Source organism: Benincasa hispida, chromosome 1 (genome assembly GCF_027475165.1).
Source record: "Benincasa hispida cultivar pf3 chromosome 1, pf3_genome.v1.1, whole genome shotgun sequence".
Taxonomy (NCBI): Eukaryota; Viridiplantae; Streptophyta; class Magnoliopsida; order Cucurbitales; family Cucurbitaceae; genus Benincasa; species Benincasa hispida.
The window spans coordinates 10720034-10736284 of NC_143478.1; the positions used below are offsets into that span (position 1 = coordinate 10720034).

General features: G+C 33.4%; 1 protein-coding gene and 2 long non-coding RNA genes across 3 annotated transcripts; 2 read left to right on the plus strand and 1 right to left on the minus strand.

The window, feature by feature from the left end:
• The first annotated feature begins 1516 nt into the window (after nucleotides 1-1516).
• On the plus strand, nucleotides 1517-7835 carry LOC150038230 (uncharacterized). Its single transcript, XR_016525348.1, has 2 exons — nucleotides 1517-1837; nucleotides 7563-7835. It is a non-coding gene; the product is annotated as an uncharacterized LOC150038230 (long non-coding RNA).
• Nucleotides 5944-7367, minus strand: HB-12 (homeobox 12). The gene is made up of 2 exons (XM_039018877.2): nucleotides 6844-7367; nucleotides 5944-6762 (listed from the first exon to the last, which is right to left on the minus strand). Exons 1-2 carry the CDS (start codon nucleotides 7183-7185, stop codon nucleotides 6412-6414), a joined length of 693 nt encoding a protein of 230 aa, XP_038874805.1. The 5' UTR covers nucleotides 7186-7367; the 3' UTR covers nucleotides 5944-6411.
• Nucleotides 7836-12855: 5020 nt separating the features above from the next.
• On the plus strand, nucleotides 12856-15299 carry LOC150038231 (uncharacterized). The gene is made up of 2 exons (XR_016525350.1): nucleotides 12856-13158; nucleotides 13246-15299. It is a non-coding gene; the product is annotated as an uncharacterized LOC150038231 (long non-coding RNA).
• The last annotated feature ends 952 nt before the right edge of the window (nucleotides 15300-16251 follow it).

Here is a 16251-nt window from a genome sequence, read left to right on the forward strand (position 1 = left end):
CATTAATGATGTGCAACAGGACGCATGACACTCCTCTATAGGCGTTCAAGTTTTCCTGAATTAGATCCAAGTATAAATCCAACTCGGGTTCCTGGTAAGTCCAGGGTCGAACTCAGGGATTCAGATTAAAGCTAACGCAGACCTTGCATTGTAACTGTTGTAGAAATATCCTAAGTGAATGTAGAAATGAGTTATTTACACTAGCTGCTGTGTGCGTGCAAGAAGATACAAAAGGGTCAAGTAGAGAATAAGGGGTTGTGTGAAAATGGAGTTTGATGCAAGTGATATGCGTCGATCTAAGTTAGATGTACATGCACAAGAATATGATGCGTATGAGATGACTTGCTTATCTTCGTTTATGCGTTAGACTTCTATTCGGCACTTATCAATGCGAATATCATACAATACCTGTCTCTAGGATATATGAGTCAGTCACAGGATGCAATAAAACACCAATGCATCTATCTCTAGATGTACTAAGCGTTTCTAACTTGATGTTGGCTTACTTATTCTATCGAATAATTTAAGCTAAAGCTGCTTTTACCAATTGATTTAGTTGGTTTAAGCGTTTCAAAATGGAATTTTGCATGAAGTTATAGATGCATCCAACATAAAACAAGAAATAAACAATGGCAAAGTATGATAGATCAAATATGTGAATTTATAAAGAAACTGATTGTCTTTACAAAACCAACACTTAATCAAATGAGAAGATGAAAACGATAAATAGATGAAATGAAAAGAGTCAAGCCGCAGAGTACAACCTCTTGTCCTCTTTGGCTCAATTCTAGTTCGTGTACAACCACTTGTGGAAGAATTGGAAAAAATGTCTCTCTCGAGCTCAGCTTTCTCCGCTCCTTGATTGGCGATGGTGGTGGTTCTCTTCCCTCTTGTTCTTCTCTTCACCACAGCACATCTCTAAGGTCTCAAAATTTCAAAATTATGCAATGAGCTAAAAGATCCGTTCATCTGGTGGGATTTCTTCTATTTATAGATGTCGGTCTTCTCCAACTTGATGATGGGCAGCATTAAATTCCATACCCTAGTCAGCCGCCTGACATGCTTTTCAGACACCACTCGTTGCAAATGCCCATGCTTGCAAGTGGTGATTTGACACAAACAGCCTCAATCAATTAATCACGTGCCCCATGCGTTAGACTTTGCCTACGACACTTAGAATATTTGTTGAGATCCTACAATATCATGCGTTAGTGCTGTAGTATTTTAGCAATAAACATTCTTTTGCATGTGTGTTATAGTGTTCGAGTAATTCAATGCGTTTTCTCTAAAAATGATGAGATTTTATCATTAAAGACTCTAATTGTTCCAACTTTTGAGCTACAATAACTTGTATTTCTACAAGTTATCAATATGTAAAAGAATAAAAAGCATGGAGTTAAGTGCAGCCAGACTTTATTTAATCATTGTTTTAAGTACAATAACTACACCATGGAAGATCGATGTTTTTGACCTTAAATAAGGAAGACCACGCGAATTAACATGAGTTAAACTCACTTCTGCTAAGTTGATTATATCTTTACCATTATACAATATTGATCGTGTTACCACTCAATTTTTGCTCGCTCTTCGAAAAAATTATTTTCAAATTCGCTAAAATTTTATATTCAAAAGTGAGATAATTATTGTAAGTAGTTTAGTATTTTTTATTATTTTTTTCAGGAAAAAAAAAAAAAAAAGATTCCGAATCCGAATGTAGCCTTGATCGTCTATATTAGGTCCAAACCCGCGCTTATGTATTGCGAATTCCAGCGGGAAATCGTGGAGCAGCGGCGCCTCATATTTCTATTATCGAAAGCAAAGAAGTTCCCAATCTAAGGTTTGATCCTCCTCTTCCATCATTTTCAAGCTGCCATTCAAGCTTTATATCATGAAATTTCTATAACGAATACCGATTAACTTATGTGATGTCTAACTGTTCTTATTGCATTGATTTTCTTTTCGGCATGTTCCTTAGAATCTGAACGAAATAGAATATGATCTAAGTTAGCAGATAACGATTTAGGGTTTCATTCATCGCATAGCATTGGGAAACTGGAATCTTGGCCGTGAATGTGGCATTTAACTATCGTCCTAGAATTGAACTCACTATAGCGATTAATACTGCCATCATTGAGGTTCCCCGTGACCCTCTAGAAATTGTGCTCATAAAAAGTTGTTTTAGTATACAGTGAGCAGAGCATTTAATATTGCTGTACCACTTGATGACGTCTGACTTATCGCATTAAATCCGCATTGAAAGAACCCTATCCATTTACTATTTTTTAATCCAAATTGCTTCATCTCGCATTGGATTTACTTTCCTTCTGTTTTTCTTTTCTTTTTTTTGTCCCTTTTGAAAACTGAAAAAGTAAAAGAAATGAAAAGGACGGTTGGGGGCTGCCTGTGAAAGGTAGAATTTTAAATAATTTTTCATTCAAATGTGAATCTCAAGTGAACTTCTGCTTTCAAGAATTGGGTCTTGTTTTTCCCCCTTTTTTTTTTTTTTTTTTTTTTAATTAAATATGATCTTACTAAATTTCGCAAATATCTGAATTGTTGTAGAACTGATCAAATTAGGAGAACTCATGCTTTCTTGTGAATTATAGTGGGCTATTATATATTATAAATTGACTGCTGAAAATGTGTGATCAGGATCATACATAAGCTTTTGGAAGTTGGAGATAGTCTGCTTTATTTTGGACTAGTAATGGAACTGAGCAATTGTAAATTAATCAGTGAGAAAAGTTGCAGATAGAATTGTACTTTAAAGCTCTAAAGTCCTAATCATAGTTTATTAATATCTTATGTTTAAAAAAAGAAAAAGCAAAGAAAAATTGCCTGTTATCAGATTTATTTGACTTTGTTTACATTAAATTCCGGAGTTTTTATTGAAGCAGTACTCGTGACTTATAAATTATCACCATACGATTATTGATTTAGCTTTCCTCCTCCTGATATTCGCATGCGTATAACGAAGTTCTGGATGAACTTGACTCTGTTTCTTTTTAGGTTATTAGTTTCCAGTAGCAGCAATGAAGCTGGACTGCTGCTTTTTTCGAACTGAAATAATTGTTTCTCTGCCCTTTGTCACATTAAAAAATTCTGTTGTGCTGTCACTGTTTTTTTGGTTACATGATACATCGTTTTTATAACTTATCAGTGGACGTGACTAGGTTGATATAGATTGAAGTAGAGTGGTACAAGAAAAGGGGGGAAGGGAGGTTAAGAGATAGAGATGGGGGAGAACTGGAGAGAATCAGGAGGGGGGAAAAAGCAACAGTTTAATACCACTTGTTTTCAAGCGTGAGTTCTTATCCACACGGTTAATGTTATTTTAAAAAAATGGAAATTTATTCAGTGTTTCAAGATTTTAGAAAGTTTGATTCAAAATCTTACTTCTGCGATTGGTTTTTCAAAAACATGATTTATTATATTATTTTCAAGTAATTCTCTAAAATTTGCTTTCTTATCTATGGTTAACATGAACTGAGCTAGTTGAAAATTTGAAATTGAAGAAAGGGGATTATTTATGCTTAAAGTGAAGAAAAATGTTTTTAGTGGACAAACAATGTATGCACATAAATAATAGTTAGGGGTGTTTGGAGTGCTAAGTTATATGTTTGGAGTTCATATGTCTGTAGAGTTGAGTTCATATGTCTGGATATCTAATACAGTTTTTTGAACTCTAAATAAAATATGCTTTTATAGTTACTATTTTTGTTTTGAAACTTTTTTATTTAATAATTCTATCCATCTTTGTTTGAATAAAATATAGATTCAATTTTTTTTTGTTCATTTTTAAAACTTTTCTTTCTTTTTTTTTTGGACAATAAACGACAATTAACCTATTACTTTTCTTATAGAAATATGGTTAAATAAAATGAGAAACTAAAGTGAAATCAAAACTTTTGATTTTGATTGATTTTTCTCCATAAATTTTGTTATTATCTTCTTCTTTTTCTTCTTCTTCCCATTGTTGCTCTATATTTTTACTATGTTGTGAATTTTTTTAATCAAATCTCCCCCATCATCGTAACAGCCAATGGAATATCACCATATTTTTTCAACAGTTTCACTTTCATTTCCTCTAAATTTGGAGGATCATCAGAGAACAAATCTCTATTTTTTACTAATTCTTGATGAAAAATGTTCCAGATAATAAATTTTCATTTTATAGTTTTTTTTTTGTTTTATATTACATATTTTTCAACTACATACATACTTTTTGTTTAAATATTCTTAATACTCATTTAATATGTGAATTCATTACGTATAAATATTGCATTTAATGCAGACAAAATAATATTTTTTATATAATCAACAACTCTACAACATACTTTAAGAGTCATCAGTCTTATAGTAGTTGGAAGTGGTTGTCAAAGTTGATTAACGAAGATGATTTTTGCTGGAGTTTGTAGTCAAAGGTGGTTGTCAGAGCCTGAAGTTGGTCACATGAAGGTGTATTGGAGTTGGTTGTCAAAGTTTGTCATCAGAGGTGGTTTTTGAATTTCGGAGTTGGTTGAGCGAAGGTGGTCGTCGTAGTTGATCATCGAAGATGATTTTCGTTGGAGATTGTAGTCGGAGGTGACTGTCGGAACCCAAAGTTAGTCGCATGAAGGTGGTATTAGAGTTGGTTGTCGGAGTTTGCGTCAAAGGTGGTTGTCGAAGCCTCAAGTTGGTCATCGGAGTTACTCGCTCAAAGGTGATCATCGAAGGTGGTTTTCATCGGAGTTTGCAGTCGGAAGTGGTTGTCGGAGGTGGTTTTCAGAGGCTAAAATTTGTTTTCGAAGTTGGTCGCTAGAGCTGTCATCGGAGGTGGTTGTTGGAGTCCGGATTTCATCGTCAGAATTGTTATCGGAGGTAGTTGTTGGAGCCCGGAGTTGGTCGCCGGAGTTGTCAACGGAGTTAGTTGTCGGAGCCCGAAGTTGGTCACCGGAGTTGTCATCGGAGGTGGTTGTCGAAGCTCGAAGTTAATTCTCGGAGTGTGACAGTGGCCAATGGGTGGAGTCATTAAAAACATAGGAAGAAGGGGGAGTTGAGGTGAGTTGGTAAAATATACCAACTCAACTCCACCAATATTTAAAGTTGGTGGGCCAAACAATGAATTGGTATATTATACCAACTTAACTCAACTCATGTCGGTGAGCCAAGATGAAGTTGTACAGGTCATTACATATGTGGACTCGAAAATTCAGAAAATAGATGAAGTGTGTAGCAAAATGATCAAGTACAAGGGTAATTTTTGCATTGCGTTCATATAAAACAAAACTTTAAATTCATGATGTAAAGTTGGAGTTCCACGTCTTATATTCCTTATGCAAAACAATCATTTGCTGATTCGCATTCAAAAGCCTTCGCTAACTAGGATTTTGCACCGGTTAGTCAAAATGGAATCTCACAGTTTGATGGTCTGCCTCTAAAGTGGTTTGTGTCTTCTCATACTTGCTTCGTATAGTTGAAAATTTCCGGTTTTAAGTGTACATGAGAAAAGTATTTAAGATGATAATATGCTTTAATATTAAGATATATGGAGAGGGGACAAGATAAAATGAGATTGGAAGGGTCAAGTTATCCACCTTAGTTTATGGAAAAATGTTTGGTTATTTTTTAGCTACTTCAGCCTTTTAGTTCTTAGTGGCCGAATATGAGTTACATTGACTTGCTAACGGGTTCTGTTTTATTGGTTTCATTAGATGATATTTAGGTTATCTTACATGATTAAATTATCTATATCTTACATGATTAAATTATCTATGGAAGAACCTCCAATAGAAAAAGATGGACATCTTCTAGCTATTTTCAGCAGAGGAATAATCTCCATGATATCAAATTGGACCATTCAAAATCTAGATTTTACTGACATTATTCCTCTAGTTTCTTATGGGATGGATTCAATCTTTTGTTAGATCACTAATCAAAAGAAGCATGAAAAACCTGAGATTCTTTTTGTATAAAATGAGCACTAGTTCTAGTTCATAACTGAGCATATGAATAAAGAGTTTCATAGTCGTCCCCCATCCCTACCCCAAACCAACCAAACAGAAAAAGGGGAAAAAAACAGAAGAAGAAGAACTCTCACACACTGAAAACACTCCAGACTGCATCTCTGTCTGCATATGAGCATATATTTTTTCAGTTTTCCAAGGCAACACTCTTTGCAGGTGGTATTTCCTAGAGTTGCTCACCGAATTGTTTGGTTTTTTCTGAATTCCATCTGAAATTGTGGTGAATTTGGAGCATCAGTGCTTGAAACAACCACATTTCAGTCATTGCTATCCTTGATAGAAGTCGTTATGCTCTTAACTGTTCCTCGTCCTGTGAGCCAAAATCATTGCTAGGATGATCTATTTAAAAAGTTGGAATTTTATTTGTTTACAATTCCTCTATAGTTTCTTTGGGTGGCTCTACTTTTCACGACCAGAAATCCCACCACTGGCCATTGGTATTGGACTGACTGAAAAGGCCTTCAGAGTCTAAATTGCTCCAATTTGGTGTTGATATCAAGGAGCCTTGAGTAGGTTCCCTGAGCTGGGGATCCTCTAATCCAAGATATGCTTCCTTTATGCCACTACCATAGTTGGAAAGAACCTCTAATTCATGTCCTGATTTCTCCTCAGCTGACACACAAGGTTTTACTTCAGACTCATACTTAGTTCTGTGGCCATTTTCTGATTTGCCATCAATGGTTTCTACGGATAGACCTCCCCTGCAGCTCTCAGTTTCCTCCATAGACCTCTGCACCAGATTATTTAGCTTCTGCAACTGCCCAAATAAAAGAAATAACAATGATTAGCAAAAACAAGTAACAGCCAGTATTTTCCTAGAGAAACAAAGAACAAATACCTGTATAGTCAAAGCTTGCTTTTCCTTCTTAAGAGCTTCAAACCGGGAAGCTAGAGTGTTGTAATTAGCTCGTAAAACACTGTAGTCTCGTTCAAGTTGCTTTGACTTCCATCTAGCTCTTTTGTTCTGGAACCATATTGCAACCTGGCGTGGATGCAAACCCAGCTCTCCCGCCAGCTGCAACTTCTTTCTGGGCTCAAGCCTCGACTCAGACTCGAAAATTGACTCCAGTGATTTGATCTGTTCTTCGCTGAACCTTCTTCTGTTCATACTCTTCTTTCTCATGGCCAAAGCCTCTGCCATGGAAGCTGGAGGAGAATATTCAGCATCATCATTTAGCATGCTGCTTAAGATTCAGTTTGGTTACCACAAGGCTTTATTCCTAAACCAGGTGTTACGAGAGTGAATGATTTGTACTATCACTAATATATTTGCTCATTTATTTTATGCCTCATATATATCCAAGGCTTGTGGGGTCCTTGAGAGAAAGAGAGAATTTCTCCCCCCCTTTTAAAAATTAAATTAAATTAAATTTTAATTCTTTTGGCATTTGCTTTGCTTCCTCGGTTTTTTTTTCTTGATACTTTTGAAATTACTTTTAACTTTTTTTTCCCGTTAATTTTAAAAATTACATGAACAGTGGTTTGTCATTTGATATGAGATTCATATGCATCTGATGTTCTCAATTTCCATTGTTGATACACAAATTTCTTCTGTAGGGTTCATAAAGTCTTACGTTTGCAGATAAGAACGAAGGGATGGGGACTCGACAAGGAACTGTGTGATGGTTGAGTGAGGTTGAACTTGTAATTTACTTTATGATTTATTTTAATTTTCTTTTTGGTAATAGGATCTGATTAGCCTTGTGAATGTAATAAGGTCTGCATCAGAAGTGATAATTTTCCCCCCTTTTTCTAATTTGTTTTAGATCATATTTTGCATAGCTTTTCATTAAAAACATTTATACAAGTATTTTACGATATTTGACTCTACAGTTGAGGCCAAGTCGTAGATCTGATCGTGAGACAACTTGAGGCATATGAGAAATAATGAGGTATTTCATTTCGTAATCTTATTTTTATATAGATTCATGATTTTTTTTTAAAAAAACATAATATAGATTCATGAATTGGTTGCAACATTAACACTTCTATTTGTGAATTCTTTTTATTAAATCTTTAAAAGAAATTTCCTTTTCTTGAAAACAAAAAGGACGTAAAAATAATCATGAGTGATCTAAAAAATTAATGAAAATACTTTTTTTTATTAAATATTAATTAAAAGTAGTTTTTTTAGTTCAACAATTTTGAGGTGGGATCAAACTTTTGACTTAGGAATGAAGTACATTCAATTAGGTTAAACTAAGTTCACTTTGACTAATAAAAATATTTTAACAACTTAGAGAAATTGATTAAAGTATACGTTAACTCCAAATCACTAACCTTATTGAATACATTGTCACAAAGCTTTTTTTTTAAAAAAAGAAAAAAAACTATATTTCCATATTTAAGGGACAAATAAGAACTTAATTTTTGTAAGGAAACCATAAGTTCTGAGTAAAAAAGTTCTGAGCTTCAAAATTATATATTTGCCAAAAAGGGTGGACGTGGTTTGGCTTAAAACAGCCAGATTTTTTTTTTTTTTTTTCCTGCTAAATTTGAGGATGAAAATAACAAATTGTTAAGAGAATTAGTAATTTTAAAAGAAAAATAATCAAAGCACGTGTGATATATTGAAGTGAAGAATTGTCTTGATCTTGAGACTCAAAAATATTTTTCTATAATGTAAGTATTTTAAATGAAAATAATTTTCGTCAATTAGGTCCATATCTCTATAATATATTAATATCATGTACATGAATCATGTCGTTCATGTCCTCTCACACTCATATTTCAATATTAATATTTTTATATACTATTTAATTTGGAAACTGTTATCAATTTAAAATTATTATTTTCAGTGCAGAATTGTCTTGATCTTGAGACAAAACTATTTTTCTGTTTAATATTATTGAGTTTATAATTAAAAGGAAAAAATGGTTTCTAGAGTTTTGTAGTTTATTTTTTTAAAAAAAAAATAAAGAAAGAATATTGTCAGGATTAGGTCGAGTCACCAAAGGATGGTGCCCCACTTCAGCTTTCTTCTTTATTTCTTTTATTAAAAAAAAAAAATCGAATAAAACAACAATAATAAATTTCTCTTAAAAAATAATAATAAATTAGCAACCAATAAGATCAGTTGCCGAAGGACAAGTAACCCTTACCTGTCACATGACAGCCAATGAGGTGTTGCCACATGCCCAGAAGTCAAACTTAGCGTCTCAACACGTCGTTTATCATTTTGTTGTTTCATGACGTGGCGGACTGTGAGTGGCTGAATGGCAAGACATTTGTCTAACATTTGGACACGTTTTGGGGTCTTGCTTTATCAGCTTCCGAGTCGTGTAAGGTAATAAATTTACTCGAGTGCTGGTCTCTTTTTTTCTTTTCTTTTCTTTTTTTTTTCTCATTTACTTAAGCAACGTCTGTGTGCTCGCCACGTGGAGAATTTTGCACCCTTACCTTTCCAAAGAAATGTTGTAGATATTTTTAGTTCTTATTTGGGTTAAAACAACGTTTTGAATCTTTTCTGGTTTAAATACTATTTTAGTCTATTTATTTTTAATTTTAGTTTATTTTGATTTCTTTCCAAATATCTAATAGTCTGTTTATTGAATTTTCAAAAATCTTAAAATTAGTTCGTGCTAAGTTTTTATTAACATTTTAAAATTGTAAAAATATCTTCAATATAATGGTTTTTTTAATGAAAATTATTATTACTATTTAACTAATTTCAATGACAACTTAACTTTTGAAGGATTGAATTTAAGATTTACTAAAAGTATAAGAGTAATTTTAAGATTTATTAAAAATACACCTAGACTGAAATTGGACCATTGAAAGTCTAGAGACACTAATATTTTAACCCTTTTTTCCCCCTTATATACTATGGGGTTTTTGACATTGGGTTTGAACTCCATCCTAGTAATCAATTTAAATAAACAATTTTAAATTTTCAAAAAAAATCAAAATTAATTATGACTAGGCAAGTTCAATGAATTTTCACTACGTACTTTCAACATTCTAAATCACATCTAAATCTTGATAAGTGTTTTAATCTTACTTTAAACTTAAATAACTATTGCAACTTTTATTTTCCGCTAGATTTTCATTTGAAAGGTTGACAATTTTGAAATATTTTCATGTACACTAGTGTATAGTATTAAACTAATGACATTTAATAGAAAAGTAAACCAAATTTAGATTTTTGTTGAAATTTATTTTGTGAGTTAATTTCAAAACATTTGTTCAACTGTCAATTTTGTATTTCAATGGATTTAATTTCGTCCAAAACTTAAAAAGACTTTTGCGAAATGGGTGCGTTTCTAAATATTTTATTAGTTTTTGAAAAAATGGTGGGTGTATGTAACTGAAATTAAACTCAAGTATTGATATAATATGAACCTAGTGCAATTGACATGAATGGATATTATCAATTTTGAGGTTTCAAGTTCAATCTTTTCACCTTACATATTATAATTTATAATATATATATATATATATATATATATATATATATATATATTATAAAAGTAGCGAAATATATAGTTAAGATTTTACTTTATAACGATTTAGTTTTTAGTTCTTTATTTATCTTTAAACAATATAATTGTTTTTTCATAATTTCTTTATCATAGTTTTTATCTCTATTCAAGAAGCAATTAAATTTTGGTCAAATTTAAAAAGTACAATACAAAATTTTAAAAACTACTTTTTTTTAGTTTATAAAATTGGATTGCATAGTAGATACCAAAATAAAGAAGCACATTGATAGAATTGGAAGCAGAAGTTATATGTTTAAGTAAAAAAATCGAATAGCTATCAAAATGAGACCTAAATATTTATGTTTTAAACACCTAATAAATGTTTATTGAACTCCAACTTTGTTTAAAAAAACATGATTTTTGTTTTTGTTTTTGTTTTTGTTTTTTTTTTTGAGTTCAATAACATATGAATTAAAGGATTTGAACTTCTGACCTCGTAGTCGGGAGTTTAAATTTTATGTCAATTGAACTAAGCTCATGCGTTGGGCAAACACGGGTTAAATGTTTAGGATATATATATATATATGAGTTCAATAGGATTAGGAAGAATCGAACTATAAACCTTTTGATCGCTATCACATCCGTGTGCTAGTTGAGTTATGCTTGTTTTGACAATGTTTATGATTGGAACTTTCAAGTTTCTGTCTAATTAATTTTGTTCCTAATAGGTCACAATTGATGATGAATTTTGAAGTGTCTAAAAAGCCACACAATTTAATTTTGTATTTAATAAGCTACTATCATATTCAACATTTTTTAGAATTCACAAATCTATTAAACATAAAAGTGAAATCTCAAGACTATAAGACACAAAAGTAAATTATGTATATAATAGATTAAGACTGGTTAGATACAAAATTTGTAGTTTTAAGATATATAAAACATTTTTAAACTCTAGGGATTTATTAAACTCAATTAAAATTCATAAGCTTATTTTAGCTTTTTTTTAAAGATCAATGTTTTATTAGACACCGTTTTAGTTTTGAAAATAATAACATAACAACTAAGGAGAAGAAAATAGCAAGGCAACTACCCTTTTGCAGAAGTTGCTTTCAATAGATCAAATCATTCTTTTTCCCTGAACTAATAAAGTTGAAAACTATGGACTATGTGGAATTCTTATTAACTCAATAAGATAACAACTCAGCTCCTATAGATAAAAGCAATTAAATTATTTTATTTTCCACATTATAAAAACCATAACTTGAAGTAGGCTGTTTTAAATTTATTAAGAAAGTTATGGCATAATTCATCATATATCAATAGATGCAACTAATCCCAATTCCGAAGATGTTGACATCATCGATATTGGAATTTGTTAGTGAAAATTTAAGTTTTAAAAGAAAAAAAGGTATTTTGAGAATCCCATGTTATTAACATTGGGGAGTGAGACCTCCTTTTTATACTCTAATCATGAGTTGTGGATTTGGACCTCAAGAGATACCTATGTTTTAGAGGAAGTGGAGAGATAGATAAATGTGGGTATAGTGGACATCCCACATGCGTGCCATTGTTTTCTGGTTAGGTTTGATCATCTCATTTTTCATCCTTCACATTCCATTCTCTCACGAACTCTTTTTCTTTTTTGTTTTCTGAGCATCTTAGCTCTGATGAGTGTGAGTTTTCCAATTGGGTACAGTCCATCTCCGATCGAGACAATTTTATATATTTTAGGTTTGGGCCTTAAGAGATACCCATGTTTTAGAGGGGGTGGAGAGATAGATAAATGTATAGTGGACATCCCACATGCGTGCCATTGTTGTTTGATTAGGTGCGACGCGTGTGTGATTATTTTTTTATTATTAAAAAATCATTATTATTTGTTTATTATTTAATTAAATAAAAGAAAAGGTCGCAAGCCTTTTAGCAGTTTGATCATCTCATTTTTCATCCTTCACATTTCACTCTCTCGCAAACTCCTTTTCTTTTTTGTTTTTCGAGCATTTCAATTTTGACGAGTGTGAGTTTTCCGGTCGGATACAGTCCATCTACGATCGAGACAGTTTTATATATTTTGGGTTTGGGCCTTAAGAGATACTCATTTTAGAGGGAGTGGAGAGATGGATAAATTGGGTATAGTGGACATCCTACATGCGTGCCATTGTTGTCTGGTCAGGTGCAGCGTGTGTGTGATTATTTTTTATTATTAAAAAATCATTATTATTTATTTTTTATTATTAAAAAACCATTATTATTTGTTTATTTTTTAATTAAATAAAAGAAAAGGTCTTCTGCCGGTTTCGTGGTTCGAGCAACTTCCCGCGTCTTACTGTTCCGGTTTTGAGGCCTATAAAAGGCGCAAGCCTTTTAGCAGTTTGATCATCTCATTTTCATCCTTCACATTCCATTCTCTCGCGAACTCCTTTTTTTTTCGTTTTTCGAGCATCTCAGTTCTGATGAGTGTGAGTTTTCCGGTCGGGTACAATCCATCTCTGATCGAGACAGCTTTGTATATTCTGAGTTGTTTTATCATGGGGACGACGTGGCCATTTCGTAGAACTGCTTGCACACTTGGGAGAGCCTCGAAACGTTTTAAAGAGAGCGAGATTTGCGACTCATCTTGTAATAAGTTTCTGTTTTTCAGGTTCTATTTTGTTGACGACTGTTGTTTGTGACTGTTCATTGTTGTCAAATCTTGTCCATTGGAGGGTAGCGGTTCCAACAATTTTAGGGTGCGTTCCTCTGCCATACTGTGATTGCCCTTTCAAATCAGAATGACATTATGAAATTTGACCTCAATCGTCCATTCTGGTTTAAAGGAGCGAACTTCAAATGGTGGAAGTAGAAGATGCTGTTTTTCCTCACAGAGCCAATGGTCCCAAATGAAGATCCGACTGAACAACAAATAAAAGAAGTTGTTGATTGGCCGATTGTTGTCTGTTTTTCAACAAATAAAACAAGAGATGCCCATGTTTTAAAGGGAATGGAGAGATAGATAAATGTAGGTATAGTGGACATCCCATATGCATGCCATTTTTGTCTGGTCAAGTACGGTGCGTGTGTGATTATTTTTTATTATTAAAAAATCATTATTATTTTTTTATTTAATTAAATAAAAGAAAAGGTCTTCCGCCGATTTCATGGTCCACATAACTTTCTGCGTCTTACAGTTCTGGTTTCGAGGCCTATAAAAGGCACATGCTTTTTAGCAGTTTGATCATCTCATTTTTCATCATTCACATTCCATTCTTTTGCAAATCCTTTTATTTTTCGTTTTCTGAGCATCTCAATTATGATGAGTGTGAGTTTTCTGGTCGAGTACAGTCCATCTCTGATCGAGACAGTTTTATATATTCTGGGTTGTTTTATCATGGGGACGGTGTGGCCATTTTGTAGAACTGCTTGCACACTTGGGAGAGCCTCGAAACATTTTAAAGAGAGCGAAATCCGCGACTCAGCCTGTAACAAGTTTTTGTTTTGCAGGTTCCATTTTCTTGACGACTATTGTTTGTGACTGTTCATTGTTGTCAAATCTTTCCCATCGGAGGGTAGCAGTTCCAACAATTTTAAGACGCGTTCCTCTTCCACTGCTGTGATGGCCCTTTCAAATCAGAACGATATTATGACATTTGACCTCAATCGTCCATTCCGGTTCGAAGGAGCGAACTTCAAATGGTGGAAACAAAAGATGCTGTTTTTCCTCACAGTCAAGAAGATTGCCACGTTTATATTACGAAGAAGCCAACGGTCTCGAATGAAGATCCGATTGAACAACAAATAAAAGAAGCTGCTGATTGGGAAGATTTTTTTTTTTTTTTTGTGTAAAAATTTTAGATTAAATGGTTTGACTGGTGATCTGTATGATTACTACAGCACAATGAAGACAACAAAGGAAGTTTGGGACGCCCTACAGAAGAAGTACGATACTGAGGAGGTCGGATCGAAAAAATATGTTGTCAACCGTTTCCTTAAGTTCCAGATGACGAATGACAAATTTGTAGAGCCCTAGTCCCATGAACTGCAGAAGATAACCCATGAAATAATAAATGAAGGTATGTTCCTAAATGAGCAATTCCAAGTTGTCGTGATAAGTTGCCTCCTTTGTGGAAGGATTTCAAGAACACCTTGAGGCATAAGACCAAGGAGTCTTCCTTGAAGAGTCTGATCACTCGACTGAGGATTGAGGAAGAAGCCCGAAAGTAGGACCAGAGGGAGGAGATGAATATTGTTTCTGGGAAAGTCACCTCTACCGTGATGAAGCCTAACCAAAAGTCCAAGGGAACCAAGACGAAAGGTCAAAACCGTGGTTCTAGCAACCAGAACAATCAGAAGAAGCAAAAACAACCCTCGAGAGAAATGGTATAGTTCCTTTGCTTTAACTGTAATAAACCTGGACACATGGCTAGACATGGTAGGAACAAACATCGTTCTGTTAGTCAAGCGAACTTGACAGAAGAACCGTTAGTTTCCATGATCACAGAAGTAAATGTGATCGGTGGTTCTGAGGGATGGTAGATAGACACTAGCGCTATGCGCCATGTCGACAAACCTTAGTCTCTTTAAAATTTATACTGAAATTAAGGATAAGAACATTCTGTTGGGGGATCACCATTCAATGAAAGTTGTTGGAACCGACGAGGTGGAGCTGAAATTTACATCTAGGAAGACTCTCACCTTGAAAGATGTCCTACACACTCCGGAGATAAGAAAGAATTTGGTCTCGAGCTATCTTCTCAACAAGGTCAGATTTACCCAAACAATAGGGGCAGATTTATATACCCTTATTAAGAATAATGTATTCGAAGGGAAGGGTTATGCAACTGAGGAAATATTCAAATTAAACCTAAACATAAATAAAATGAAGTCTTCTATTTATATGTTGTGTTCTTTGAATGTTTGACGTCGTCATGTTAATAAGAAATTAATTAGTAACATGATTAGGTTGGAAATGATATCTAAGTTATCCATGAATGCGAGTATTGTAGTCGGGCTAAAATAACTAAGACTCCACATAAATCTGTACTTAGGGAATTTGCGCCTCTAGATTTAATTCATTCTGACTTATGTGAATTTGATGGCATCTTGACTACGAACAGTAAAAAATATTTTATTACTTTTATTGTTGATTGCTTTGATTTCACTTTTGTATATTTGCTAAAAAACAAAAGTGATGTGTTTGATGTTTTCAAATTGTTTGTAGCCAAAGTAGAAAATTAGTTTAATAGAAAGGTTAAAAGACTTCGTAGTGATAGGGGAATTGAGTACAACTCTTTACTGAGTTCTTTAACTCACATGGAATAATACATGAAAAGACTGCACCTTACTCTCCTGAAATGAACGAAAAAGCAGAAAGGAAAAATAGAACTTTAGCTAAATTAATAGTTTGTATTTTACTCAATTCAAGAGCTGCATCTTATTGGTGGGGTGAAATCATTCTTACCGTGTGTTATATCCTAAATAGAATACCAATATCTAAAAACACAACTTCACCTTACAAAGTCCTCAAGAATAAGAAATCAAACTTGTCATACTTTAGAATATTGGGATGTCTAGACTTTGTAAGAATTCCAGACCCTAAAAGGAGAAAGCTTGCTAGTAGAGCCTATGAGTGTGTCTTTATAGGTTATGCCATAAATAGTAAATCCTATAGGTTTTATGACCCAGTAAACCAAGTGATCATCGAGTCAAATGATGTTGACTTCTTTGAGGAAAGATTTCCTTTTAAATCGTGAAATAGTGAGGCTTGGGATCTAGTAGTCTAATCCTAGTTAGAAATCCTACTTTTATAGAGGAAGCCGACCAAGAACTTAGAAGAAGAAAAAGAA

What these genes read in the sequence shown, in the direction of transcription:
- HB-12 (XM_039018877.2), bottom strand. Translation starts at nt 7,185, where the DNA reads ATGCTAAATGATGATGCTGAATATTCTCCTCCAGCTTCCATGGCAGAG. An exon ending in AGCAAGCTTTGACTATACAG is followed by an intron (nt 6,763 to 6,843) that starts GTATTTGTTCTT and finishes TTATTTGGGCAG; the next exon opens with TTGCAGAAGCTAAATAATCT.